The 27,525-nt window shown below is 42.0% G+C and overlaps 1 protein-coding gene across 1 annotated transcript in view; it reads right to left on the bottom strand.

Moving 5' to 3' along the window:
- LOC129860454 (phosphatidylinositol 3,4,5-trisphosphate-dependent Rac exchanger 1 protein-like) overlaps nucleotides 1-27,525 on the bottom strand; it is a 131,177-nt gene that overhangs the window by 79,018 nt on the left and 24,634 nt on the right. Inside the window, exons 2-6 of the mRNA XM_055930846.1 lie at nucleotides 22,955-23,020; nucleotides 22,585-22,707; nucleotides 14,116-14,220; nucleotides 12,168-12,269; nucleotides 4,516-4,677 (exon numbers count right to left, since the gene is read on the bottom strand). Of these exons, the coding sequence (XP_055786821.1) occupies nucleotides 4,516-4,677; nucleotides 12,168-12,269; nucleotides 14,116-14,220; nucleotides 22,585-22,707; nucleotides 22,955-23,020 (558 nt within the window). The remainder of the gene's footprint in view (nucleotides 1-4,515; nucleotides 4,678-12,167; nucleotides 12,270-14,115; nucleotides 14,221-22,584; nucleotides 22,708-22,954; nucleotides 23,021-27,525) is intronic.

Here is a 27,525-nt window from a genome sequence, read left to right as displayed (position 1 = left end):
TGACTGTGCCTTTAAAAAGCCTGGACATGTTTTTAAATTGATGTCATGGCTTTAGAAGCTTCTGATAGGCTAATTGACATCATTTGAGTCAATTGGAGGCGTACCTGTGGATGTATTTCAAGGCCTACCATCAAACTCTGTGCATATTTCCTTGACATCATGTGAAAATCAAAAGAATTCCGCTAAGACCTCAGAAAAAAATTGTAGACCTCCACAAGTCTGGTTCATCCTTGGGAACAATTTCCAAACGCTTGAAGGTACCACGTTCATCTGTACAAACAATAGTACGCAAGTATAAACACCATGGGACCACGCAGCTGTCATACCGCTCAGGAAGGAGACACGTTCTGTCTCCTAGAGATGAACGTACTTTGGTACGAAAAGTGCAAATCAATCCCAGAACAACAGTAAAGGACCTTGAGAAGATGCTGGAGGACACAGGTACAAGAGTGTCTATATCCACAGTAAAACGAGTCCTATATGGACATAACCTGAAAGGCCGCTCAGCAAGGAAGAAGCCACTGCTCCAAAACCATACTTTTTGGAGAAATGTCCTCTGGTCTGATGAAACAAAAATAGAACTGTTTGGCTGTTTGGCGGAAAAAAGGGGGCGGCTTGCAAGCTGAAGAACACAATCCCAACCGTGAAGCACGGGGGTGGCAGCATCATGTTGTGGGGGTGCTTTTCTGCAGGAGGGACTGGTGCACTTCACAAAATAGATGGCTTCATGAGGAGGGACAATTATGTGGAAGGACAATTATGTGGATACATTGAAGCAACATCTCAAGACATCAGTCAGGAAGTTAAAGTTTGGTCGCAAATGGGTCTTCCAAATGGACAATGACCCCAGGCATACTTCCAAAGTTGTTGCAAAATGGCTTAAGGACAACAAAGTCAAGGTATTCGAGTGGCCATCACAAAGCCCTGACATCAGTCCTATAGAAAATTTGTGGGCAGAACTGAAAAAGCATGTGCGAGCAAGGAGGCCTACAAACCTGACTCAGTTACACCAGCTCTGTCAAGAGGAATGGGTCAAAATTCACCGAACTTATTGTCGGAAGCTTGTGGAAGGCTACCAGAAATGTTTGACCCAGGTTAAACAATTTAAAGGCAATGCTACCAAATACTAATTGTGTGTCTGTAAACTTCTGACCCACTGGGAATGTGATCAAAGAAATACAAGCTGAAATAAATCATATGTAAACTTCTGACCCACTGGGAATGTGATGAAAGAAATAAAAGCTGAAATAAATCACTCTCTCTACTAGTATTCTGACATTTCACATTCTTAAAATAAAGTGGTGATCCTAACTGACCTAAACAGTGAATCTTCACTAGGATTAAATGTCAGGAATTGTGAAAAACTGAGTTTAAATGTATTTGGCTGAGGTGTATGTAAACTTCCGACTTCAACTGAATGTTTACATGCATGTGACATAATGTATTTACAGTTTTATTCATGTTTAAGTTCTGCTGACAAATAATGCCTTCTGATTCTTGCATAGATTGTATTGGACACCTATGGTGTGTGTAAAATACTTTTCTGAAAGTTGTACTGATTATAATGAGCTAATGCTAAGCTATTTGTCAGCAATGTGTGGCGCCATGTTTGTTGACATTATATAATGCATTCTGGGTATCACCTAAACGTCTGTTTGACCAAAGACATTAGTAGGAGGTGAAGGATTGGTTCACGCATCTTTCGTGTAAACTTCCGGAAGTGAATGACGGGAAGTGAATGGAATGATCGTAGGTGACACACCTCCTTCAACATGCACACCGCAAACAGACCAAACTCATCAAGTCTTCTCTAATTATCTTTGGTTGACACAAAAAACAAACAGAGGCAAACTACCCCATCGTCGGATTACTTTTGTTTACTAGAAAGTTTATTACTCGATTATTTCGATCAAGGGTGAGCTCACCCGTAATGTGACGAATCATAAATAGTAAATGCTATTAGCTAATTCATATTGTGGTTTCTGTCACCCGAGAGTTATCTAAATATGACGGCTTGTGTTAGGTCAATCTTTCATCAGTCAGCGCTAGGACTAATGGAGCCTACATTTTCCGATTGTGTTATGCTGTAGATACTTCTGTGAATGTCTGAACATTGCTTCAAAAATAAACTGGTCACATTCAGGACATAACTTTGTTAAGACTGTGCTTGTGCAAAGTGTATCTGTGAAAAAACAGTGTGGCCAGCTCAAATGCTGACTGTTGCGTCAATCAAAACTGGACGTTCTAAATAAGCGTTCTAATCACACCGGTTTGAGCGCACGCTGCAGGGATAACAGTAGACTGATCACACTTGTTTGTTGGTATGTATGAAAACGTTAAGTGCGAAAAACACTTCTGTTTGTGTTGCTTCTTATGGAAAACATAAACCACAGTCTCACTTTTTCACAGGAAACAAAACCTTGGTGGCCTTTCAATGTCAAAGTTGAATGGCCGAAAATGGACCAACAAGGAGTCTTGTCAAACTAAATGTGAAAAACTGTGTGTCTCAAACCGCATTTCAGGCGCGTCTGAATACCAGGCTATTTCACTAGTCCATCTTTCAGTCACCCACAAGTTCTCAATTGAGAGATTCAACTTGTTTCATAACTCATTATCATTCAGGCTACATATTAAAAGTCGCTAGCTTTAGATGCTGGATAACGTCACCCAGTATGTGCTAAAAGCATTAATATGACTCGGTATGTGGCCAATTAACCTTTTTCACAACGTGGTTGAACTTTAGGTCAATTCATCACAATTTAGTCATTAGATGTGACATTTGTAAGGCAGTATTTTTAGGGTTGTACACTACCACAAAATGTAAACAAGCAAGCTAAAGGGATTTTCAAAGGCTGACCTATGGGATTTTAGCTGTGACGTTAATTATGTCCGAAATGGCACCCTAAGGGCCCTGGTCGAAAGTAGTGCACTATATAGGGCCCCCGTACTCAACTGGCGGACCGGAACCCAGAATGAGGTCAATATGGACAGCAGGCTCCAAAATGTATTTAATCATTTTTTATTTGATCGGGCTTCGACCCCTGGTATCATATAAACAAACATAAGACATGGAAGAATGCGTAGAACTCCCAAAGCAAAATGTGCAGAATTGTGGGAAATTAGCTTTAGGACCTTCTCAAATAGTAATAGAGTACACCTGATATAGGGAATAGTGCACAAAAAAGGGAAAAGGGTGCCATTTCAGGTCAGATGGATTCCAACCAGCTGAGCAGACAGATAAGGTGTCGCCCGATCATAACAATTCCATGTTTAACTGTGCAGAAAGCCAGGTGGTGGATGGAGGGGTAGTCGGGGCTGTCTGTATATCAGGGCAACGGTAATGCGCCTGGGCCTTGATTCCACACTACTACATTCCAATTATGAGTGGAGAGGTCATTAAACTTGAACGTGGGGGATTGGAGAAAGTAGGACTAATGGGCTAAAGATGGAGTGCTTAAAGGGAGCAGGGAAGGGCAGTGCCTTTCATGAGAATGGACTGTGATACGGAAGAGTGTAGACGGCAACTCTATCTCCCATTACTCGTTCATCCTAATACTGCTAGGGGTCAATGCAAAGTGATAGGAGAGAACCAATCCCAAACACAGATGTCCAACTGCCCCCACATCAGTAGGTAGAATTGAATTAGAGACATTGGAGAAGAAAAAAAAAAAAAATCACATTCCTATAGCAACACAACACATTGATCTGTGGAAGGGACCGCAATGACATCGTGACATTGGGCAGGGTGCCTGCTGGCCTTCCCATGGCTCCTGAGCGAGTGGATTGTCCTCTCGGGGGCCATAGTCCGGAGACAATGGCTCTGTTGTGGAGGGTAAGGGATGTGTGAAAAATGCACTGGGCACTCCACTCCCAAGCCCTATCCATGCACACTGGTGATTTGGGAGGCTGCAGGAGCGTTTTACCGTCACAGAAAATGAAATGGTGCTCAGTGGACTCTCGAAAACTGGCCAAAGCTTTTTAGCCACAGCCGTGACAGAGTGGGGATGTGGTCCATGAGGTGGACAGTGTGTGTGTGTGTGTGTGTGTGTGTGTGTGTGTGTGTGTGTGTGTGTGTGTGTGTGTGTGTATACAGTATACGTGTGCGTGTGAGATCGAGCTAGAAAGAGAGTGGCAAAATCCAATGACAAATCTCCAAACTCAGAGCTTCCCTTTTCCATCCCTTTCAGGTCACATGTCCCATTTCTATATAAAAGGAGAACCTTCCCCTTTTCTCTCTCTCAATCTTTCTCCTCACCTCCCACCCCTCTGTCTCTCATCCTTCTCATTTTTATATTACACCTCCTTCCCCCTTTCTCTCTTTTCACCTTCCATGTCCCTCTCACCCTTCTACCGTCCCTCATCTTTATGGTACACTTCTCTCCCCCCATTTTCTCACCTTCGAGCACTGTTCTCTGCCCTCACTCCCATCCCCATCCGCTCTACCTCCCTCCATCCACGGTGATCTTTAGGGTGCATCCTAACGCCATGGTCTAAAAATAGGATAGTGTCCCTCACCTCCCAGCCCTCGATTTGCGACTGCAGCTGCTCCAGGGCCTCCAATTTCTCCATCTGCCTCTTGGTCTCGTTGATGTTGGAGCACACTGCTTTCATGGCCTGCAGGGCCTCCTCCACCGCACGGTAGTCTGTGTGCTTCTTGGGCGTCCGCTTCAGCAGCTCCTAGTGGGGGGAGAGAGAGTAGGGAATAAAGACCATAAGGGGATGATGGCAAAGAGTCATAATGTCTTCAGTAGTACTACAGTACATAAACACTATTTGACAATGTTACAGATATCATCCAGCGCACCAGGCTCATTATTAGGAATCATCTTATCAATAAGGGTTGATGGTTAAAAACCAAAAGGGTTGATGGTGGATGTGGGGATGCAAAGGTAAGGTAAGATTATGGGATGCAGTAAGGACAGCGTTTTGGGGAAATGTTGGAGGATGGAGTGTGGAAGTTGAATGTAGAAGTTGGAAAAGAGAGAAGTTGGACATGGGGTGGAAAATGGAGATCATAAATAGTCCTCAACTGGCAGCTTCGTGAAATAGTACCGGCAAAACACCAGTCTCAACGTCAACAGTGAAGAGGCGACTCTGGGATGCTGGCCTTCTAGACAGAGTTCCTCTGTCCGGTGTCTGTTCTTTTGCCCACCTTAATCTTTTCTTTTTATTGGCCAGTCTGAGATATGGCTTATTCTCTGCAACTCTGCCTAGAAGGCCAGAATCCCGAAGTCGCCTCTTCACTGTTGACATTGAGACTGGTGTTTTGTGGGTACTATTTAATGGGGTGGCAGGTAGCCTAGTGGTTAGAGTGTTGGGCCAGTAACTGAACGGTTGCTAGATCGAATCCCCGAGCTGACAAGCTAAAAATCTGTTCAGGGGCAGAACTCTTCTTAGGCTGTCATTCATTGTAAATAAGAGTTTGCTCTTAACTGAGGCGTCTGTTTCTCAAACTAGACACTCTAATGTACTTGTCCTGTTGCTCAGTTGTGCACCAGGGCCTCCCACTCTTTCTATTCTGGTTAGAGCCAGTTTGCGCTGTTCTGTGAAGGGAGTAGTACACAGCGTTGTATGAAATCTTCAGTTTCTTGGCAATTTCTCGCATGGAATAGCCTTCATTTCTCAGAACAAGAATAGACTGACGAGTTCCAGAAGAAAGTTATTTGTTTCTGGCCATTTTGAGCCTGTAATCGAACCCACAAATGCTGATGCTCCAGATACTCAACTAGTCTAAAGAAGGCCAGTTTTATTGCTTCTTTAAATCAGAACAACAATTTTCAGCTGTGCTAACATAATTGCAAAAAGGGTTTTCTAATGATCAATTAGCCTTTTAAATGATACACTTGGATTAGCTAACACAACGTGCCATTGGAACACAGGAGTGATGGTTGCTGATAATGGGCCTCTGTACGCCTATGAAAATATTCTGTTTTTTAATCTTCCGTTTCCAGCTACAATAGTCATTTACAACATTAACAACGTCTACACTGTATTTCTGATCAATTTAATGTTATTTTAAATGGACACAATTATGTGCTTTTCTGTCAAAAACAAGGACATTTATAAGTGACCCCAAACTTTTGAACGGTAGTGTATATAAATGGAGGCAGGCAAATACCTTTCACTGAGCTGTGTAAAGACAGATTGACAGGGGTGAGACAATTCATTGTAATTTATCTTAATGTTATTTTGTTGTTTACAGGTGTACTATCCTTCTGACCCTATGCAGCCAGGTCCCATGTACTTTTTAACTCCTCACTAGTGTGGCTTGTTTAGTGTCTGCTGTGAAGGAATAGCACAACATGTCCACTACTTGATTGATGAAGGCTTGTCATCCAACAAAAGCAGCAGCGCAGTCATCAACTACATGCACCATTTCTTCACCAACTACGGAGTTGGGAAACACGTGTGGACCCGAATTGTGATAACCGCAGTGGCCAAAACAAGAACAAGTTTGCGCAAAGCTGACATCCTTCCTTCCAAAGATGACCCATTTCACATGACCCATCAATTTAGACAAGTGTGTCTGTGTAAGCGTTGTCAAGACGTGGCCGTTTCGGGGTGTGGATCGTGGCTTCCCCCTCTCTCTCTCACTCTCTCCTACACCCAGGTTCTGTTATCTCAGGCCATAGATTTCTTGCGGAGACTCTCTCCCCCTGGTCATGCAGAGAGAGAGAGACCACAGAGAACAAAGGATTTCACTTGGCCAAACTCCTAAACCTCCAAAATGGGAGAATTAAACAATATGTCCACTTTTGAGAATGTGGGAAGAGACCGTGGACACTTAAGGGACAGTTATGTTGAGTGTGTTTCATTTGGTGTCCCCACGAAGGACAGGAAACACACATAACTATAACTCTGAATGTGTACATTTCTCAATTATGCGGTTTGCATCTAATTCTTGTATAAAATTATTGAGTAAAGATTCAACTATTTGTAAAGTGATGTAATGTTAACCTTTACATTTTGAGAGAATTTTATTCCCTGTAAAGTTGAACTAGTCAGCCGCCACACCCCCGTGAGCACAGACGTGATCTGGCGTCATGAAACCGCCCTTTTCTATTGTTACGAATAAAACCTCTCCTGAGGAAATCCTCCTCAGACCACGCATACCTCGGTGTAAGCTGAGGTGGTACAGGTTTGAGTACCAAAACCAGAAAACTATACCACGTGGAGCATTGGCTCACGGCTGGAAATGGTTCAACTGAGACTATTGATCACTACAGAATAAGAGCAAATCTTAGATACTAATTACTAGTCTGCAGCTAGAAATTATATAAATCTGGGATGCGAATACCGACAAAACATCTACTCTAAGAACAATGGACGCCTGACGTGTCCATTACAACAGACACTATCAGGAGCCGCCGATAGAGCAACCACCATGAGTAACCAGAGACTCTCTGATGAACTGACTCTCCCACAGACGGACCAATGATTCTAACAGAGAAGACAACAACGCCATATGGGCGTAATTATATTGATTGCAATTATTCCCGAATGAGTGAGCGTTCATGTGCAAAGGATTAGCATTTCAATTAATATAATTATCCACTGTGTGTAGTGATCCATTTTGTCTTTCCCGCTTCTTTCTCAGTCCACACCCCCTTCCCTTTGTCCACCAAGCCGTCATATCGGTTTAGCCCACTAGGGAATCTTACCTATCATCGTTAGTAACCAATATCTACTATTTGTTTATGCATTTCTGTGATTATTTAGTTAGTTAGTAAATAAATAATTAAGCCAATTGGTATATGGATGATTCATAGTTTAGGCTGGGTTCGTGCAGATAACCAACGATTTACGATGTTTGGAATGAGACTGACGTGAGGTAAAGAATAATTCATTAATAGAAGACTAATTGATCAGATAAAATATCTGAAGAGTTATATTCGGAAAATTCTAACTTTGTAATCTGAAGATTTTCCGTGGTGCCCCGACTTCCTAGTCAATTCAATTTACATGATTAGTTTAACCTGTCTAGGATGAGGGTGCCGCTAGCGGCACTCCCCCCCCACCCCCACTGAAAAACCAGTGCCGCGAAATTCAAAAAATATATATTTTTTAAATATTTAACTTTCACACATTAAAGTCCAATACAGCTAATGAAAGACACAGATCTTGTGAATCCAGCCAACATGTCCGATTTTTAAAATGTTTTACAGGGAAGACACAATATGTAAAGATGTACATCTATTACCTAAAAACACATGAGCATAATCCACCATCTTTTATTTGTCCACCAACACCAGTAGCTATCACCAATTCGGCTAAACTAAGATATTTATAGCCCCTAACCAAGAAAAAAACTCATCAGATGACAGTCTGATAACATATTTATGGTATGGGATAGGTTTTGTTAGAAAAAAGTGCATATTTCAGGTAGATGGCATAGGTTACAATTGCACCCACCGTCACAAATGGACTAGAAAAACTACATAGAGCAACGTGTTTACCTACTTACTAATCATCAAACATTTCGTAAAAATACACAGCATACACTAATCGAAAGACACAGATCCTGTGAATACAGACAATATTTCAGATTTTCTAAGTGTCTTACAGCGAAAACACAATAAATCGTTATATTAGCATAGCACATAGCACATAGCAGCCCAGCATTGATTCTAGCCAAAGTGAGCGATAAAAGTCAACATCGCCAAAATATATTAATTTTTTCACTAACCTTCTCAGAATTCTTCAGATGACACTCCTGTAACATCATATTACACAATCCATATAGAGTTTGATCTAAAATGTTTATATTTAGCCACCAAAATCATGGTTAGACAATGTGAAATGTAGCCCAGCTGGTGAGAAAATGTCCGTGCGCCATATTAGACAGTGATCTACTCTTATACATAAATACTCATAAACGTGACTAAAAAATATAGGGTGGACAGGGATTGATAGACAATTTAATTCTTAATACAATCGCGGAATTACATTTTTTTAATTATCCTTACTTTTCAATACAGTTTGCGCCAAGCGAAGCTACGTCAAAAAACATGGCGTCCTTTGCCACTAACATTTTTCGACAGAAACACGATTTATCATAATAAAAATGTCCTACTTTGAGCTGTTCTTCCATCAGTATCTTGGGCAAAGGATCCTTTCTTGGGTCCAATCGTCTTTTGGTGGAAAGCTGTCCTCTTGCCATGTGGAAATGCCAACTGCGTTCGGGATGAACTGGAAGCGTGCCCAGCAATTCACAGCGTTTCAGAAATAAATGTCCCAAAATCGCACTAAACGGATATAAATTGCTATAAAACGCTTTAAATTAACTACCTTATGATGTTTTTAACTCCCATAACGAGTAGAAACATGACCAGAGTAATATTACTCCCTCCACTAATGCTTGGAACAGGTGCGGGTCGGTGTCCTCTAGGCGCATGACGCAGCTCCAAAAGAGTGACTAGGGTTTTTTAATTTGTAGTGCCTGTGAACGCGCAATCGACCCCATTCAAATCGTCATCACGTAAAGGCATCCAGGGGAAGACGTAAGCAGTGTCCGTATACTCATAGCAATAACAGTGCCCTTTTAACTGACTCCAGATCAGGGGCCAAAATTTCTGAAATCTGACTCCATGTCAGGGAAATTGCTGTAGAATGACTTCTGTTCCACTTAGAGACAAAATTTCAGCTCCTATAGAAACTATAGACTGTTTTCTATCCAATAATAATAATAATAATATGCATATTGTACGATCAAGAATTTTGTGGGAAGCCGTTTCAAAAATTACACGATTAGCATAAATAGTGACAACAGCGCCCCCATCCTCAACAGGTTAATCATGTAATAATAATTACAGAGAACTGATTTGATAAAATAAGTCTTCACCTTAATGATGCCAAAGACACGACAGCGTCATCTAAAATTTATAAAATATTTTTTATCTGGACACTTTGTTTACCTAGAATATTTCCTTATTGTATGCTACTACCACTTTTAGTCAATCTTTACTACACTACTCACTGTTTGGCACATGACCTCACATGTGAATCCTTAAAGAGATGGGTGGGACTGGCTGAATGGGTGTTGACAAAGGAGAGCTCTCCAGTAGGTACAAAAACATTCAAAGGCCCTTTTCTCAAAAGTGAGTTTACAAGTTTAATCAACATTCAAAGCAGAATTACTTTCCCATTGTTCCTCAAAAATGCAGTGTATGATATACCATGTTGTAGCTCTGATTATCTACTTTTTACCAATGTAAAAGCCCAATTTCTAATTTTGCTACATAGGGACCGAATCCAGGTGGTGAGTCACATATACTAAATAATATATATGTGTGAAATTTGTTTTGATTTAGAATGGACCAATATCATGCACCTGTCTCAAACAGAATAGCTTTATTTATTTATTTATACTCTTGTTGTAAAGAGAAGCAATGTGCTCAATATTAGGAAATAAATATAGTAGGACTAGCCTATCGAAAGCTGATTCGATCCTCGTCTTTTTAATAGAGGCCATCACTCCGTTTCTCACACAATTGCATAGCATATAGAAATGTTGTGCAACATGAGCTCATGGGCTCTCATGAAATGTTTGATTAGATTTTTGATCACATTTGCATTGATGTCAGAGTGATTAGAGCGACAATAGAGTGCTGAGTACTAGGCAGTTAGCAAGTTTGGTAGGCTACTAATGACCATCAGCATCAGAGCTAGGAGAAACCTAATTATTGTGCCTAAACGGTCATGTGAAAATTGACTGCCTTCATGACTTTTGACCACCGGTGTGGCGGTATATTACAGTCACCGCAACAGCCCTAGTAGTGCTTCCATAGGCCTATTGACAACTGTGTAATATACCGCCACACCGGTGAGGCTGGACTCTGATTTAGGGCCTATGCCTTCTGCAGACAGGTAACATAGGCCTATAGGCTAAATATATGACATCATTGGATGGGCTAAATAAAGTAAAGCTATTTTGTGACAATGAATTTTTGTTGCCAATTGCCTATATAAATTCATAAATCCAACGATTTACTGTCCGTAAGTATTAGGACCGGGTGCCGCTATATGTCGCTTTAAGCATTACGATGGCCAAATGTGTCGTTAATTACGATCCAACTTTAAGTGTTTCCCAAACATGTAGAGTGAACCTGTAAGAGCCACAGCTAATAGCGTCCGGGGGGGGGGGGGGGGGGGGGGGGGGGGGGGGGGGCATGTTCAGTTTATCACATGATTCCATTGGGGGGGGAGCAGTCTAGTTCCCTGGTGCTGAAATCGAGGAAACTCCCCACTAAGTAAAAGCACTCAGCGCAAAGTTGCAGCGGATTGGTTGGCTGACTGAGAGGGACACAAGGACGAGCAGTCTGAGTATCTCCTCTACTGTATTACTGCCCTATCATTGTGAGTCTGCAACGGGCTCAGGTTGTTGAGAATATGCACATTTATATACACAGGGCCCCGTTTGCCAAAAGCATCTTAAGGCGAAGTTCAGCATTAGAACCATAGGTTCTAACGATGAACCAAGATGATTTTAGGAAACCCGGCTCTGGTCTTTACGCACGGTTGCGCCTCAGAGTTTCAAAAGGACGTGTCATATGCTATGGGTCCGTGGACAGAGCTCTTTGTTTATATAATACCTTATTATTGATGTAGCTTATAGGCTTCATCACAAATGGCCAGATCCTGACAGAGACAAAACTAAAAACTGTTCTCCATTGGTCCTGACCACTGTATAGATCATTAGTCATGATGTGCAAATTTCACAGGACCGCGACTGATTGCCCATGTGGTCATGTTATCTAAGCTCGTAGGCACTGAAGCTTGTGGTGATTGGTGGCATGTTATAGAGCAGGGGTATTCAACTCTTAACCTACGAGGTCCAGAGCCTGCTGGTTTTCTGTTCTACCTGATAATTAATGCACTCACGTGGTGTCCCAGGTCTAAATCAGGCCCTGATTAACCAGGACAAATGTAAAAACTGCTGTGGAACTGGCTTTCATGCATGTGATATTTATTTTCGACAGTAAAAACGACAAAAATAAACTGTTTGGGTTGTTTGATTTCAGATTCAAATCAAGTAATCAAAGAATGACCCTTTTTTTTTTTATATCTTGACATCTAATAGGAAATATTAATTGGCCATAAATTACACAGCCCCTCTGACTTGGAGGCAGGACTGAGTTGCATTCTCCTTGGGGTCAGCAGGACCTTACCTTCAGTAAGAGGGGGTACTTGCAGATTCTCTGAATGGGTGATAGCAGGAGCCCCTCCAGGGGAATGTCTGTGCTCTTCTTCCCTCCCAACAGCATACAGTGCTGGAACACAGAGAGATTTGAACAAAAATGAATTTATTCATGTGGGACATCTATGGCCCTGTAAAATTACACATATCCTTTTTGTGATTTTTTACTATTCTTCTCAAACTAACTTGGTTACTCCACTAAAATGATTATGTAAAACGGTTAAGGGCAAGAAGCAAAATCCAAAACACCATAGAAAGTCTTCTCAGCCGCATTAATGACCTCCATGGGGTTCGGGTGGCGTACTGGAACTAAAGTCATGCTTCAAAAATTAAACCAAGAAATCAGTTTGGTGGTGAAACCCTTCTGATGGGAATTATTCCGATGTATGAGAGAGAAGGCGATAAAGCTGGTGGGTTTACTCTTCTCTGTGCTCTATTTTCTAGGAATCATGTATTTCAGAAGCTAAGTCCCCAAGGGTAAGCAAGGGCAGCGTTCACCAGATGAAAGTATATACGCCACACCAGAATACTACAGTGGAGAAAACAGAAAGCACATCATTGGTCGGTATGGGGCACGCATCCGCCCGCCTATGTTGCACTTCTGCATCCGCGGTGAAAGGTGACAGAGCTAGAGCGGTGGTTGTCAGACCATGAGACATCTCGGTATTCTCAACAAAATCGTCTGTAGCATCCGAACAGTTTGGCCAACAAAACTATTATGACCCATCTATGAGACTCACAAACACGATGGTGTTCTCCATTTTGCTCAACGACCTCCAAAAGTGTCAGGAGACTCGTCTGAAGTCGGTATAGCCGATCTGCTAACTTCTGTCTGGGATACACACTAATATGACCCATCTGTGCAAAGGTGAGACTAGGATGCCAACAGGCCTCACAAGACGCGTCTGAAGAAACACCGGTACCAGTTGAAAAAAGGAATGGGTTGTGACCCGATTCAGGAAACTAGGCGTATGTCGCAAGTCACGACTTCACAGGAGAGCCGTTTGAATGTAAAAAAGAAAATTATAATATCAAAATGCGTTTTTTGGTGGAAATGCCTTCTTGAACATGTGAACTTTCATGTGCCTTAACATCAAACTTGTATGCCATCTGTAAATACAAATAAAATGGTTAAATTACAAGCCTTGTTGGTAAAGCTACAGAAGAAGGCTGCAACCTTCCCACTAGCCATGATTGGCTGAGATAATGAGTCTGCCATATAGAAGGCTTTGGTCTATTTGAACTCGTCAGTCTGTTTTGGTAATGCTTTCGAACGCGGCTTTAAAAAAAATGTATTGTGTAGTGGAGCTGCTCAAGTGTTGATCTCCACTTTCTGAAGGATCAAGTTTTGAAATCAGTGGAATTAGAGTATGATAGCTAAAGAGACGGGGAAAACACCTGTTTCCTGGATTACATCTTCAAACTAAGGGCAACCGTGGTACGGAATTCCTGACAGGGAGACGCGTCCATCATGCATGACGATGTATACAGGTAAGATAGTCTAGCGTTAGCTAGCTAACATTGGCTAGTCAGACAAAAATGTGACCTAAGTATAAGTACATCACATCATTTTCCACTAGCAGCCTGGGAGAAAATGTACAGAGCACAACTAGAGCAAGATCAGGTCAGTCAATAACCAGACGGAGGAAGCACATCGGGGTCAACAAGGCTCAGATCTTCCATCCAGCTGTGCCAATGCACTGCAGCTGACCAGCTTGCACTGAGCATGACATCACCATTGGAAGCACAGTCAAAGGACTTCAAAGGAAGCACAGTTATGAACAATGAACCCGTGTTCATTGTTCATAAACGGAAGAAGAGTTGACATGATGAGAGAGAGATAATGACAATAGACAGAGAAAGAGATAAAAGGAGATGCGTGAAAAGGAGACAACTTGCGTGAGCGGTGGGATCCTCACCAGGAGGAAGGTCCTTATTTCGGGGTTCTTGTTGAGCTCCATCAGCAGCCGCAGGGCCTTCTCGTGGTTACTGCAGTACTCCCCGTACACAGAGAACCGCCCCTTCTGAAAGTTGGAGGAAGAAACAAAAAGTCATTCCGTGCCCGATCTGATCTAGCTAGTGGATATACTGTACGGCCAAATAGGTTTGGCCACTGAAGGCTTTCCTCGTGAACACTCAGTAATACGATAGCTGTGATGAACATAGGATAGATGTATTATTCATCTACCATTAGAAACAATGTAGAGGCTTAGGCAATCACTCGCTCAGCATTCAATTTTGGCTACAGCCCAAAACTCCAGATAGACCCTTGTGTTGTACACTAGCATTTAGGAAGTGAAACCAGATTCAGTGCTGGGCCTCTGTACTCTACGGTTGTTTCCCGAAACGCTGCTGCTGTCACCCGAAACAGCGGATGAAATTAAATCCTAGCCTGTGCGTGCAAGGTTAGCATAACTTCACAACCTTCAAAGAAATTACGCTCTCTCTCTCAAAAGCTGTATGTTTAAAAACATTGGTTTTGTTCGCCATTAGAATATTGAGCATGAGGTAAGAATGCTACACATCAGTCTTCCAATGTTAAAAACATGATGTAATTGTGAAAATTCTGATGGGACAAAGTATTTGTAAAGGTAACAATCTTGACGAGGTGCTCCATTGCTCTCAGTATCTCCCTCGGTTTCCCTGTCAATCTCTCTCTCTCACCCCCGCTCTTTTCTAAATTCCAACTCTCACAGCTTTTCGGATACATTGACTTGATTTACTAACTCAAAAAGTTAATTTGCCCGGTGCTCTGCTGCCTAACACACACACAAACACACACAGAGCGGCTAAGACAGTGGCTGGCAGGGCAACAATGTCTGAGTCATTCTCTCAACTAGCTTCATCGGGAGCACCAACAGTCTTGAAGGAGTTCCCACATACAGTTGAAGTCGGAAGTTTACATACACTTAGGTTGGTCATTAAAACTCGCTTTTCAACCACTCCACAAATTTCTTGTTAACAAACTATAGTTTTGGCAAGTCGGTTAGGACATCTACTTTGTGCATGACATGTACTTCCGGCGCCGACAGAGATGGCCGCCTCGCTTCGAGTTCATAGGAAACTATGCAGTATTGTTTTTTTATGTGTTACTTCTTACATTGTTTCCCCAGGAAATCTTAGGTTTTATTAAATACAGTCGGGAGAAACTACTGGATATAAGAGCAACGTCAACTCACCAACATTACGACCAGGAATACGTTTTTCCCTAAGCGGATCCTCTGTTTGGTCCACCACCCAGGACAATGGATTGGATCCCAGCCGGCGACCCAAAACAACGGCGCCGCAGAAGGGGCAGACAGAGCGGTCTTCTGGTGAGGCTATGTAGAAGGGCACATCGCCCACCGCTCCCGAGTATACTACTCGCCAATGTCCAGTCTCTTGACAACAAGGTAGACGAAATCCGAGCAAGGGTTGCCTTCCCGAGAGACAGAGATTGTAATGTTCTTTGTTTCACTGAAACATGGCTCACTCGGGATACGTCAGAGTCAGTACAGCCACCTGGCTTCTTCACGCATCGCGCCAACAGAAACAAACATCTCTCTTGTAAGAAGAAGGGCGGGGTGTATGCCTTATGATTAACGAGACGTGGTGTGATCATAACAACATACAGGAACTCAAGCCCTTTTGTTCACCTGACCTAGAACTCCTTACAATCAAATGCCGACCGCATTATCTACCAAGAGAATTCTCTTCGATCATAATCACAGTCGTGTATATTCCCCCCCAAGCAGACACATCGACGGCCCTGAAAGAACTTAATTTGACTCTATGTAAACTGGAAGCCACATATCCTGAGGCTGCATTTATTGTAGCTGAGGATTTTAACAAGGCTAATCTGAAAACAAGGCTCCCTAAATTTTATCAGCATATCGAATGCGCGACTCGGGCTGGCAAAACCCTGGATCATTGTTATTCCAACTTCAGTGATGCATATAAAGTCATCCCCCGCCCTCCTTTCGGATAATCTGACCACGACTCCATTTTGTTGCTCCCAGCCTATAGACAGAAACTAAAACAGGAAGCGCCCGTGCTCAGGTCTGTTCAACGCTGGTCCGACCAATCGGATTCCACGCTTCAAGATTACTATGATCACGTGGACTGGGATATGTTCCGCATAGGGTCGGACAATAACATTGATGAATACGCTGATTCAATGAGCGAGTTTATTAGCAAGTGCATAAGTGATGTTGTACCCACAGAGTCTATTAAAACATTCCCCAACCAGAAACTGTGGATTGATGGCAGCATTTGCGCAAAACTGAAAGCGAACCACTGCTTTTAATTTGTCACCAAAAACACTCAAACTTTTACAGATGCACAATCGAGAGCATCCTGTCGGGCTGTCGCCCACAACCGCAGGGCTCTCCAGAGGGTAGTGAGGTCTGCACAACTCATCACCGGGGGCAAACTACCTGCCCTCCAGGACACCTACACCACCTGATGTCACAGGAAGGCCAAAAAGATCATCAAGGACAACAACCACCCGAGCCACTGCCTGTTCACCCCGCTATCATCCAGAAGGCGAGGTCAGTACAGATGCATCAAAGCGGTGACCGAGAGACTGAAAAACAGCTTCTATCTCAAGGCCATCAGACTGTTAAACAGCCATCACTAACTTGAGTGGCTGCTGCCAACATACTGACTCATCTCTAGCCACTTTAATAATAAAAAAATGGATGTAATAAATGCATCACTAGCCACTTAACTCCTTTGATATAGGGGGCAGCATTTTCACTTTTGGATGAATTGTGTGCCCATAGTGAACTGCCTCCTACTCTGTCCCAGATGCTAATATATGCATATTATTATTACTATTGGATAGAAAACACTCTGAAGTTTCTAAAACTGTTTGAATGATGTCTGTGAGTATAACAGAACTCATTTGGCAGTCAAACACCTGAGAAAAATCCAAACAGGAAGTAAGAATTCTGAGAGTGGTCATTGTTAAAGTCATCGCCTATTCAATTCCCTGTAATATATGGATCTGTTTGCACTTCCTACGTCTTCCCCTAGATGTCAACAGTCAGTAGAACGTGGAATGAAGCTTATGCTGTGTTGTGGGACCGGATGGGAGGTGTGTGAGTCAGTGGTCTGGCAGATTGCCAGTTCTTGGTCACGCGCTTTCCTCATGATATGGCCATGCATTCCATTACTTATAGAGACTGAAAAGAATGTTCCGGTTGGAAAGTTATTGGACATATATAATAACAACATCCTGAAGATTGATTCTCTACTAAGTTTGACCAGTTTATTCGACTTGTAATATAACTTTTTGAAGTTTTCGTCTGACGTTTGCCTGCATCTGCGCGAGCGTTTGGACATGTGTACTACACATGCTGGCAAAATAAGCTCATTGGACATAAGTAAGGGACAAAACAACGATTTATTGTGGAACTAGGATTCCTGGCACTGCATTCTGATGAAGTTAATCAAAGGTAAGGGAATATTTATGATGTAATTTCGTATTTCTGTTGACTCCAACATGGCGGAGAAATGTTGTTAAATCTGAGCGCCGTCTCAGATTATTGCATGGTGTGCTTTTTACGTAATTTAAAAAAAAATCTGACACAGCGGTTGCATTAAGAACAAGTGTATCTTTAATTATATAAAAAAACATGCATCTTTCATCAAAGTCTATGATGAGTATTTCTGTTATTTGACGTGGCTCTCTGTGATTACTCCGGATATTTTGTAGGCATTTCTAAACATGGCAACAATGTAAACCAAGATTTGTGGATATAAATATGCACATTATCAAACAAAACATAAATGTATTGTGTAACATGTTGTCCTATGAGTGTCATCTGATGAAGATCATCAAAGGTTAGTGATTCATTTGATCTCTATTTCTGCTTTTTGTTGCTACTATCTTTTACTGGGAAAATGGCTGTGTTTTTCTGTGGCTATGTACTGAGCTAACATAATTGCTTGGTGTGCTTTCCCCGTAAATCCTTTTTGAAATCAGACATGTTGGCTGGATTCACAACATGTGTAGCTTTAATTTGGTGTCTTTCTTGTGTGATTTCATGAAAGATTGATTTTTATAGTAATATATTTGAATTTGGCGTGCTACATTTTTTCTGGATTTTGGCCAAGTGGGACGTTAGCGTCCCACATATCCTAGAGAAGTTAAACAATGCCACTTTATATAATGTTTACATACCCTACGTTACTCATCTCATATGTATACACTGTACTCTATACCATCTACTGCATCTTGCCTATGCCGTTCGGCCATCGCTCATTCATATATTTTTATGTACATATTCTTATTAATACCTTTTCACTCGTGTGTATAAGGTAGTTGTTGTGAAATTGTTAGGTTAGATTACTTGTTAGATATTACTGCATGGTCGGAACAAGAAGCACAAGCATTTTGCTACACTCGCATTAACATCTGCTAACCATGTGTATGTGACAAGTAATTTTTCCAACAATTGTTTACAGACAGATTATTTCACTGTATCACAATTCCAGTGGGTCAGAAGTTTACATACACTAAGTTCACTATGCCTTTAAACAGCTTGGAAAATTCCAGAAAATGATGTCATGACTTTAGAAGCTTCTGGTAGGCTAATTGACATCATTTGAGTCAATTGGAGGTGTACCTGTATGTATTTCAAGGCCTACCATCAAACTCAGTGCCTCCTTGCTTGACATCATGAAAAAAATCAAAAGAAATCAGCCAAGACCTCAGAAAAAAAATGTAGACATCCACAAGTCTGGTTCATCCTTGGGAGCAATTTCCAAACGCCTGAAGGTACCACGTTCATCTGTACAAACAATAGTACGCAAGTATAAACACCATGGGACCACGCAGCCGTCATCCCGCTCAGGAAGGAGACACGTACTTTAGTGCGAAAAGTGCAAATCAATCCCAGAACAACAGCAAAGGACCTTGTGAAGATGCTGGAGGAAACACGTACAAAAGTATCTATATCCACAGCAAAACGAGTCCTATATCAACATAACCTGAAAGGCCGCTCAGCAAGGAAGAAGCCACTGCTCCAAAACCACCATAAAAAAGCCAGACTAAGGTTTGCAACTGCACATGGGGACAAATATCGTACTTTTTGGGGAAATGTCCTCTAGTCTGATAAAACAAAAATAGAACTGTTTGGCCATAATGACGATCGTTATGTTTGGAGGAAAAGGTGGGAGTCTTGCAAGCCAAAGAACACCATCCCAAACGTGAAGCACGGGGGTGGCAGCATCATGTTGTGGGGGTGCTTTTCTGCAGGAGGGACTAGTGCACTTCACAAAATAGATGGCATCATGAGGAACAAAATTATGTGGATAAATTGAAGCAACATCAGTCAGGAAGTTAAAGCTTGGTCACGAAGACCTGATCTCAATCCTATAGAAAATTTGTGGGCAGAACTGAAGAAGTGTGTGCGAGCAAGGAGACCTACAAACCTGACTCCATTACACCAGCTCTGTCAAGAGGAATGGGACAAAATTCACCAAACTTATTGTGGGAAGCTTGTGGAAGGCTACCCGAAATCTTTGACCCAAGATTAAATTGTTTAAGGCAATGCTACCAAATATTGAGCGCATATAAACTTCTGACCCACTGGGAATGTGATGAAAGAAATAAAAGCTGAAATAAATCACTCTACTATTTTTCTGACATGTCACATTCTTAAAATAAAGTGATGATCCTAACTGACCTAAGACAGGGAATTTTTACTACGATTAAATGTCAGGAATTGTGAAAAACTGAGTTTAAATCTATTTGGCTAAGGTATATGTAAACTTCCGACTTCAATTGTATGTTGAGCACCTGTTTTTTGCTGCAAATTCTGAGGCTGGTAACTAATGAACTTGTCCTCTGCTTTTTGTGACTGCACTTGAAGAAACTTTCAAAGTTCTTGACATTTTCCGGGTTGACCTTCCGGTCGTAAAGTAATGACGGACTGTCGTTTCTCTTTGCTTATTTCAGCTGTTCTTGCCATAATATGGACTTGGTCTTTTACCAAATAGGGCTATCTTCTGTATACCACCCCTACCTTGTCACAACACAACTGATTAGCTCAAACGCATTAAGGAAAGAAATTCCACAAATGTACTTTTAACAAGGCACACCTGTTAATTGAAATATATTCCAAGTGACTACCTCATGAAGCTGGTTGAGAGAATGCCAATAGTGTGCAGAGCTGTCATCAAGGCAAAGGGTGGCTACTTTGAAATCTAAAAATGTCAAATATATTTCTATTTGTTTAACACTTTTTTTAGTTACTGCATGATTCCATATGTGTTATTTCATAGTTTTGATGTCTTCACTATTATTCTACAATGTAAAAAAGAGTAAAAATAAAGAAAGCCAAGCACATTCTGTTAAAAGTCCCCAAAGCACACACATCCCTGGGTCGCTCCTCTTTTCAGTTCGCTGCAGCTAGTGACTGGAACGAGCTGCAAACAAACAATCAAACTGGACAGTTTTATCTCAATCTCTTCATTCAAAGACGCAATCACGGACACTCTTACTGACAGTTGTGGCTGCTTTACGTGATGTATTGTTGTGTCTCTACCTTCTTGCCCTTTGTGCTGTTGTCTGTACCCAATAATGTTTGTACCATGTTTTGTGTTGCTACCATGTTGTGTTGTTGTCATGTGTTGCTACCATGCTGTGTTGTTGTCTTAGGTCTCCCTTTATGTAGTGTTTTTGTCTCTCTTGTCGTGATATATGTTTTGTCCTACATTTATATATTTTTTAATCCCAGCCTTTTGTCTTTTGGTAGGCGTTCATTGTAAAAAAGATTTTGTTCTTAACTGACTTGCCTAGTTAAATAAAGGTTAAATAAATAAAATAAAAATACCTCTACCTTGTACCCCCTGCACCTCGACTCGGTACCCTGTGTATATAGCCAAGTTAGCGTTACTCATTGTTGGGAAGGATCGTAAGTAAGCATTTACTGTTAGTCTACACCTGTTTTTTTTTTACAAAGCATGTGACTAATGAACTGGTATCAGGGCACATTAAAAAAGTAACACATTATTACAGTTATGTCTTTACTAAAAAGCCCATAAACATTTATTTATTTTGATTCCCTACTTGCAAATACCCTTATATAAAAGCCTCACCTTGAATGCAAACACTAACAATACTTTTTGAACAGGGAAATGTACTGTAACAAACCTGAAGCATTTAATGCGTTGAACCATCGTATTGAAAAATCCACCTTGCGTCGATTAAGGTTCAAAATGTTATGGCCCCCCTAAACTGGGTCTGTGCTCCACCTTGGTCACCCAATTGAACATTTTCCGGACAAGACACTGCTGTGTGTGGAATACTTGGGATGCCTCTCACTTTCTCAGGTACTACTACAACTTACTGAAAAACCTTATTAGAGAAGATTTTAGTTGGGTAAAAAAAAAATGACAGGCGAGTCTCTCATTCATTGAAATTCTGAAGTTGAAAGATGTTAATTGAGAAGTTTAAGGCATTTCGAAACGAAAATCCGTTCAATTGATACAACGAACGATGATAATACTGACCAATTTCTGTTTTGACTACAGGAGCTTTCTTTTTGAACAAACTCCGTTTACAGCAAACGTTCCATCAACTGAATGAATGTTCTGTTCAATGTCTCTTATTCTACAAAGTCCCCTCAGAGTGTGTCCCCGTGTGTGTGTGGGGGGGACCGTGACTTGTCCCATTGATGACTGACACCCTCTCTTCCCCCAACAAAGGCAGTTATTGGTTGTCCCCAGGGCCAAATTAGTTAAAAAAGGGTGGGATGAGGAGGAGGGAGGAGGAAGAGATGGCGGGAGGAGGAAATCAATTTGCTGAAGGGTAAGTAAGTAAGCATTTCACTGTAAGGTGATACAGCTGTTGTATTCGGTGCATGTGACAAATAAAATTTGATTTGATGCCAGTGACAGGGGGCCTTGCATGGGGCTGGCAGGCAACAGATATTTTATCTTATTTAACTAGGCAAGTCAGATAAGAACAAATTCTTATTTTCAATGATGGCCTAGAACAACTGCCTTGTTCAAGGGCAGAACGACAGATTTTTACCTCAGCTAGGGGATTCGACCTTGCAACCTTCGTTACTAGTCCAACACTCTAACCACTAGGCTACCTGCCGCCTCAGAAAGAGGGGTCTTTCTGGCTAACAGGATACAGGCTTTTTGAGGGGCTGGGGGGAGTGGATTGTGTATATTATTATGTGAAAGAGAGTTGTGGAGGGCTTTTACATTCTCAGACGTTTTGAAGGTTAATCCATAACTGTGGTTCATGGGAACAGTGAAAAGGGTGAAACAAGTAGAGCTGACCATGTGTGTGTGTGTGTGTGTGTGTGTGTGTGTGTGACCGTGTTTATGAACATGCGGTCTCTGTGTGTGTGTGTGTGTATGTGAGTGGAAGTGTGTGTGTCACTCACAAACTGGAGGAAGACGTGTCCAAGAGCGTGCCCGGGCTGCGGCTCCGGCTGCAGGCTGGCCTCCACTGCAGACAGAACCTCTTTGTGAACGTCCAGGATGCACTCGATGTTGGAAAACAGGGTCTGTGGTAGCAGAGACATACACTCCCAGTACTTCTGTCATTTCAACGCTTCACTTTGTATTCAAAATTGTGACACACATACTCACCCAAGGTCAGCATCTTATAAAACATGTCGATGTTTACTATTATCAAAGCGTTACAGTGCCACAATACACTTTTCTCTCTGCAGAAGAGATTACAAGGCTATTATGGCCCAAACATCCTTAGGATAATCCTAACGGTTTAAAAAAGGCAAAGGTTATATTTACCTTGACATGCTCAGGTGACAGACACTGTTGCTCCTCTGCAGTTTGTCGGATTCTGTGCAAAAAGGCCTGCATGGGTAGTAGAGAAAATACAAAGATGCTGGTTCAAGTCCGGTCTTACTGAAGTATCATAGGTTTGTGTGCAGCAATATGCTGTAAATTTACTTTAGTTTTAAGGTTAAGGGTGAATATCCTGGTCTCACGCAGACACACACACACACAGTGCAAGAATGAAGACCCAAATGTGCTACACCCTTGTTTACCTTTAACTTTGCCTCAGTACCTTACAGGTATCGGGGATTCTGTATGAATGTAACTACTGTATACCGTAGGTCCTGGCTACAGAAGCCATTCAAACCAATGTATGTGGGAAACCGTCACTCAAATCCTGACAAGAGGAAAGAAAAAGAGATGTGGGAAAGGGTGCCTCCTAAGTCTCGCTCTCTTTCCCTATCCAGTCTCCTCTCGGTTTGTCTGTCTGTCTCTAAACTTCTACGCATAGCCTGACAACGTAGCGGTGTATGGATTTATTTTATTTTTTAAGCGGCACTTACAATAATTGAGAGATGTTAATGACTACTAATGAAACCTAAAGAGAAAGTCTGAAGATGGGAAATAACACCAACGCGGAAACAGATTTCTCAACTGCCTTTTGCAATGTTGGTGACACTGTTTTACACCTTCCCATTCCTAGCCACAGTGACAGAGCAGGGTCGTGCCACCTCAAACAGAACAAGAAAGAGGTTTGACACCCACCAGCAAAGATTTGTCCGAAATCGTTTGTTGTTAGAAACAGATATTATCATTCCTGACAACGAGTATTTAGTATCAGTTCTCAGTGTCTGATAAGTAGTATGGAGCTGCGGCTCGGTGTGTTGTTTCTTCATCCTACGTTCCCAGTGAACGTTTTTTTCCCCTGTTCAGAGGAATTAGTCATTGAAGTTCATGTTCTATCCTACATCGTGATATTACCAGATTCTGACCACTAGATGGTGCCGTTTCTGCTATTATGGGATAATATTTTTTTTTAAATACCCCACCAGCTCAATGTTAAAAGGGAGAGTTCACCCTAATTACAAAATTATATATTGGTTTCCTTACCCTGTAAGCAGGCTATTGACTAGGTTCGACAGCAGTCACTGTTTCAAATTAACATTTGTGGCACAAATCCAATGCAAGTCAATGGTGCCTATATTAACATTTTCACACTTCATTTAAAAATCATCCTACAGTATTTAAACATGTATTGTGTAACTCAATGGTGCTACTTATAGATAATCTGGCTATGAAGCGTGAAAATGCTAATATAGGTACCATTGACTTACATTGGATTTGTGCAACAAATGCTAAAAAGTTAGCATTTGAAACAGTTTACCATCTAGTGGTAAACAAAACCAAAGCATGGGTTGCTGTCATAACTTGCTTACAGCTTAAGGAAACCAATGTAATTTAGAAATCTGCGTGAACTACCCCTTTAACATGATAAAAAAATCAACTATTTTGTACAAACAGCACCATCTAGTGGTCTGAACCTGGTAATATCAGGATGGAAGATGGGACATAAACCTAAACAACTTCAATTACAAATCGCTCTGATTAGCGGAAAAATAAATATCACCATACATTACATAGGATGAAGAAACAATCTGAGCCGCAGCTCCATAGTACTGGTCAGACATAGAGAACGGATGCTGTATACTCGTTGGGATTGGTGTGGGGAGTCCGTGGGTGGCTTTTGACAGTTTTTGGATTCCGCATGTCTTACTCATTGTTAGAAAAAAGGTTGGTCCAAATCGGATGCAAGGTACTGCACGACATATACACTAAAGTATGTGGACACCCCTTCAAATCAATGACTTTCAACGTGGCACTGTCACAGGATGCCACCTTTCCAACAAGTCAGTTCATCAAGCTGCCCCGGTCAACTGTAAGTGCTGTTACTTTGAAGTGGAAATATCTAGGAGCAGCAACGTCTCAGCTGCGAAGTGGTAGCCCACACAAGCTCACAGCACAGGACTACCGAGTGCTGAAGCACGTAGAAATGGTCTGTCCTCGGTTGCAACACTCACTTATTTTTTTACTAATTTTGTACATAATGTTTTGCTCTTGCTGTCTCTTATGACCGAAAACAACTTCTAGACATCAGGACTGCGACCAGCAGAATCCTTTTTCTTCCTTCACGACTCTGACAAGCCCGAGGCGGCGGATATACGGCTCCCTCGGGAACAGGCCCCGACCCCCGTGATCTGCGTGAAGAGGAGGTGGAGAAAGAGGCCGGAAAGCTGGCTCCTTCTGAGAATTCGAAGGCGATCGAATAAACCCCCACCTCCCTCAATTCTCCTAGCAAACATGGAATCTTTGGACAATAAAATCGACGAGTTACGGGGAAGATTAAACAACTAAACGGGACATTAAAAACTAACATCTTATGCTTCACGGAGTCGTGGCTGAATGACGACAAGATCAACATACACCTGGCTGGTTATACGATGTACCGGCAGGATAGAACAGCGGCGTCTGGTAAGACAAGGGACGGCGGATTATGTATTTTTGTAAATAACAGCTGGTGCACGATATCTAAGGAAGTCTCGAGCTATTGCTCACCTGAGGTTGAGTATATCATGATAAGCTGTAGACCACACTACCTACCGAGAGAGTTCTCATCTGTATTCTTCATAGCTGTTTACATATCACCTCAGGTCAGGAGGTTGGCACTAAGATAGCATTGAATGAGCTGTATCCACCATAAGCAAACAAGAAAACGCTCAACCAGGGGGGCGCTCCTAGTTTCCGGGGACTTTAATGCAGGGAAACTTAAATCTGTTTACCAAATTTCTATCAGCATGTTAAATGTGCAACCAGAGGGGAAATAACTCTGGACCACCTATACTCCACACACAGAGATGCATACACACCTCTCCCTCACCCTCCATTTGACAAATCTGACCATACCTCAATCCTCCTGATTCTTGCTTACAAGATAAAATTAAAGCAGGAAGCACCAGTGACTAGATCAATAAAAAAAGTGGTCAGATTTTTTTTATTTTTTTTATTTCACCTTTATTTAACCAGGTAGGCTAGTTGAGAACAAGTTCTCATTTGCAACTGCGACCTGGCCAAGATAAAGCATAGCAGTGTGAGCAGACAACAACACAGAGTTACACATGGAGTAAACAATAAACAAGTCAATAACATGGTAGGAAAAAGAGAATCTATATACAATGTGTGCAAAAGGCATGAGGTAGGCAATAAATCGAATAATTACAATTTAGCAGATTAACACTGGAGTGATAAATCATCAGATGATCATGTGCAAGAAGAGATACTGGTGTGCAAAAGAGCAGAAAAGTAAATAAATAAAAGCAGTATGGGGGTGAGGTAGGTAAATTGGGTGGGTAGTTTACAGATGGACTATGTACAGCTGCAGCGATCGGTTAGCTGCTCGGATAGCAGATTTTTAAAGTTGTTGAGGGAGATAAAAGTCTCCAACTTCAGAGATTTTTGCAATTCGTTCCAGTCGCAGGCAGCAGAGAACTGGAAGGTGAAGCAGATGCTAAGCTACAGGCCTGTTTTGCTAGCACAGACTGTAATATGTTCCGAGATTCCTCCAATGCCATTGAGGAGTACACCACATCTGTCATTGGATTCATCAATAAGTGCATCGATGACATCATCCCCACAGTGACCGTATGTAAATACCCCAACCAGAAGCCATGTATTACAGGCAACATTCACACTGAGCTAAAGGGTAGAGCTGCTGCTTTCAAGGAGCGGGACTCTAACCCGGAAGCTTATAAGAAATCCCGCTATGCCCTCCGACGAAACATCAAACAGGCAAAGCATCAATACAGGACGAAGATCGAGTCGTACTACACCGGCTCTGGTGCTCGTCGGATGTGGCAAGGCTTGCAAACCATTAGACTACAAAGGGAAGCACAACCGAGAGCTGCCCAGTGACACGAGCCTACCAAACGAACTAACTACTTTATGCTCGCTTCGAGGCAAATAACATTGACACATACATGAGAGCACCAGCTGTACCAGAAGACTGTGTGATCACGCTCTCCGCAGCCGACGTGAGTAAGACCTTTAAACAAGTCAACATTCACAAGGTAGCAGGGCCAGACGGATTACCAGGACGTGTACTGTGAGCATGCACTGAACTGGCAAGTTTCTTCACTGATATTTTCAACCTCTCCATGTCCGAGTCTGTAATCCCTACATGTTTCAAGCAGACCACCAGAGTGCCTGTGCCCAAGAATACTAAGGTAACCTGCCTAAATGACTACCGACCCGTAGCACTCATGTATGTATCCATGAAGTGCTTTGAAAGGCTGGTCATGGTTCACATCAACACCATTATCCCAGAAACACTAGACCCACTCCAATTTGCATACCGCCCCAACAGATCCACAGATGATGCAGTCTCTATTGAACTCAACACTGCCTTTTCCCACCTGGACAAAAGGAACACCTATGTAAGAATGCTATTCATTGACTACAGCTCAGCATTCAACACCATAGTGCCCTCAAAGCTCATCAATAAGCTAAGGACCCTGGGACTGAACACCTCC

The sequence above is a fragment of the Salvelinus fontinalis genome, chromosome 8, assembly GCF_029448725.1.
Source record: "Salvelinus fontinalis isolate EN_2023a chromosome 8, ASM2944872v1, whole genome shotgun sequence".
NCBI lineage: Eukaryota > Metazoa > Chordata > Actinopteri > Salmoniformes > Salmonidae > Salvelinus > Salvelinus fontinalis.
This window is presented reverse-complemented; position numbering and strand designations above follow the sequence as displayed.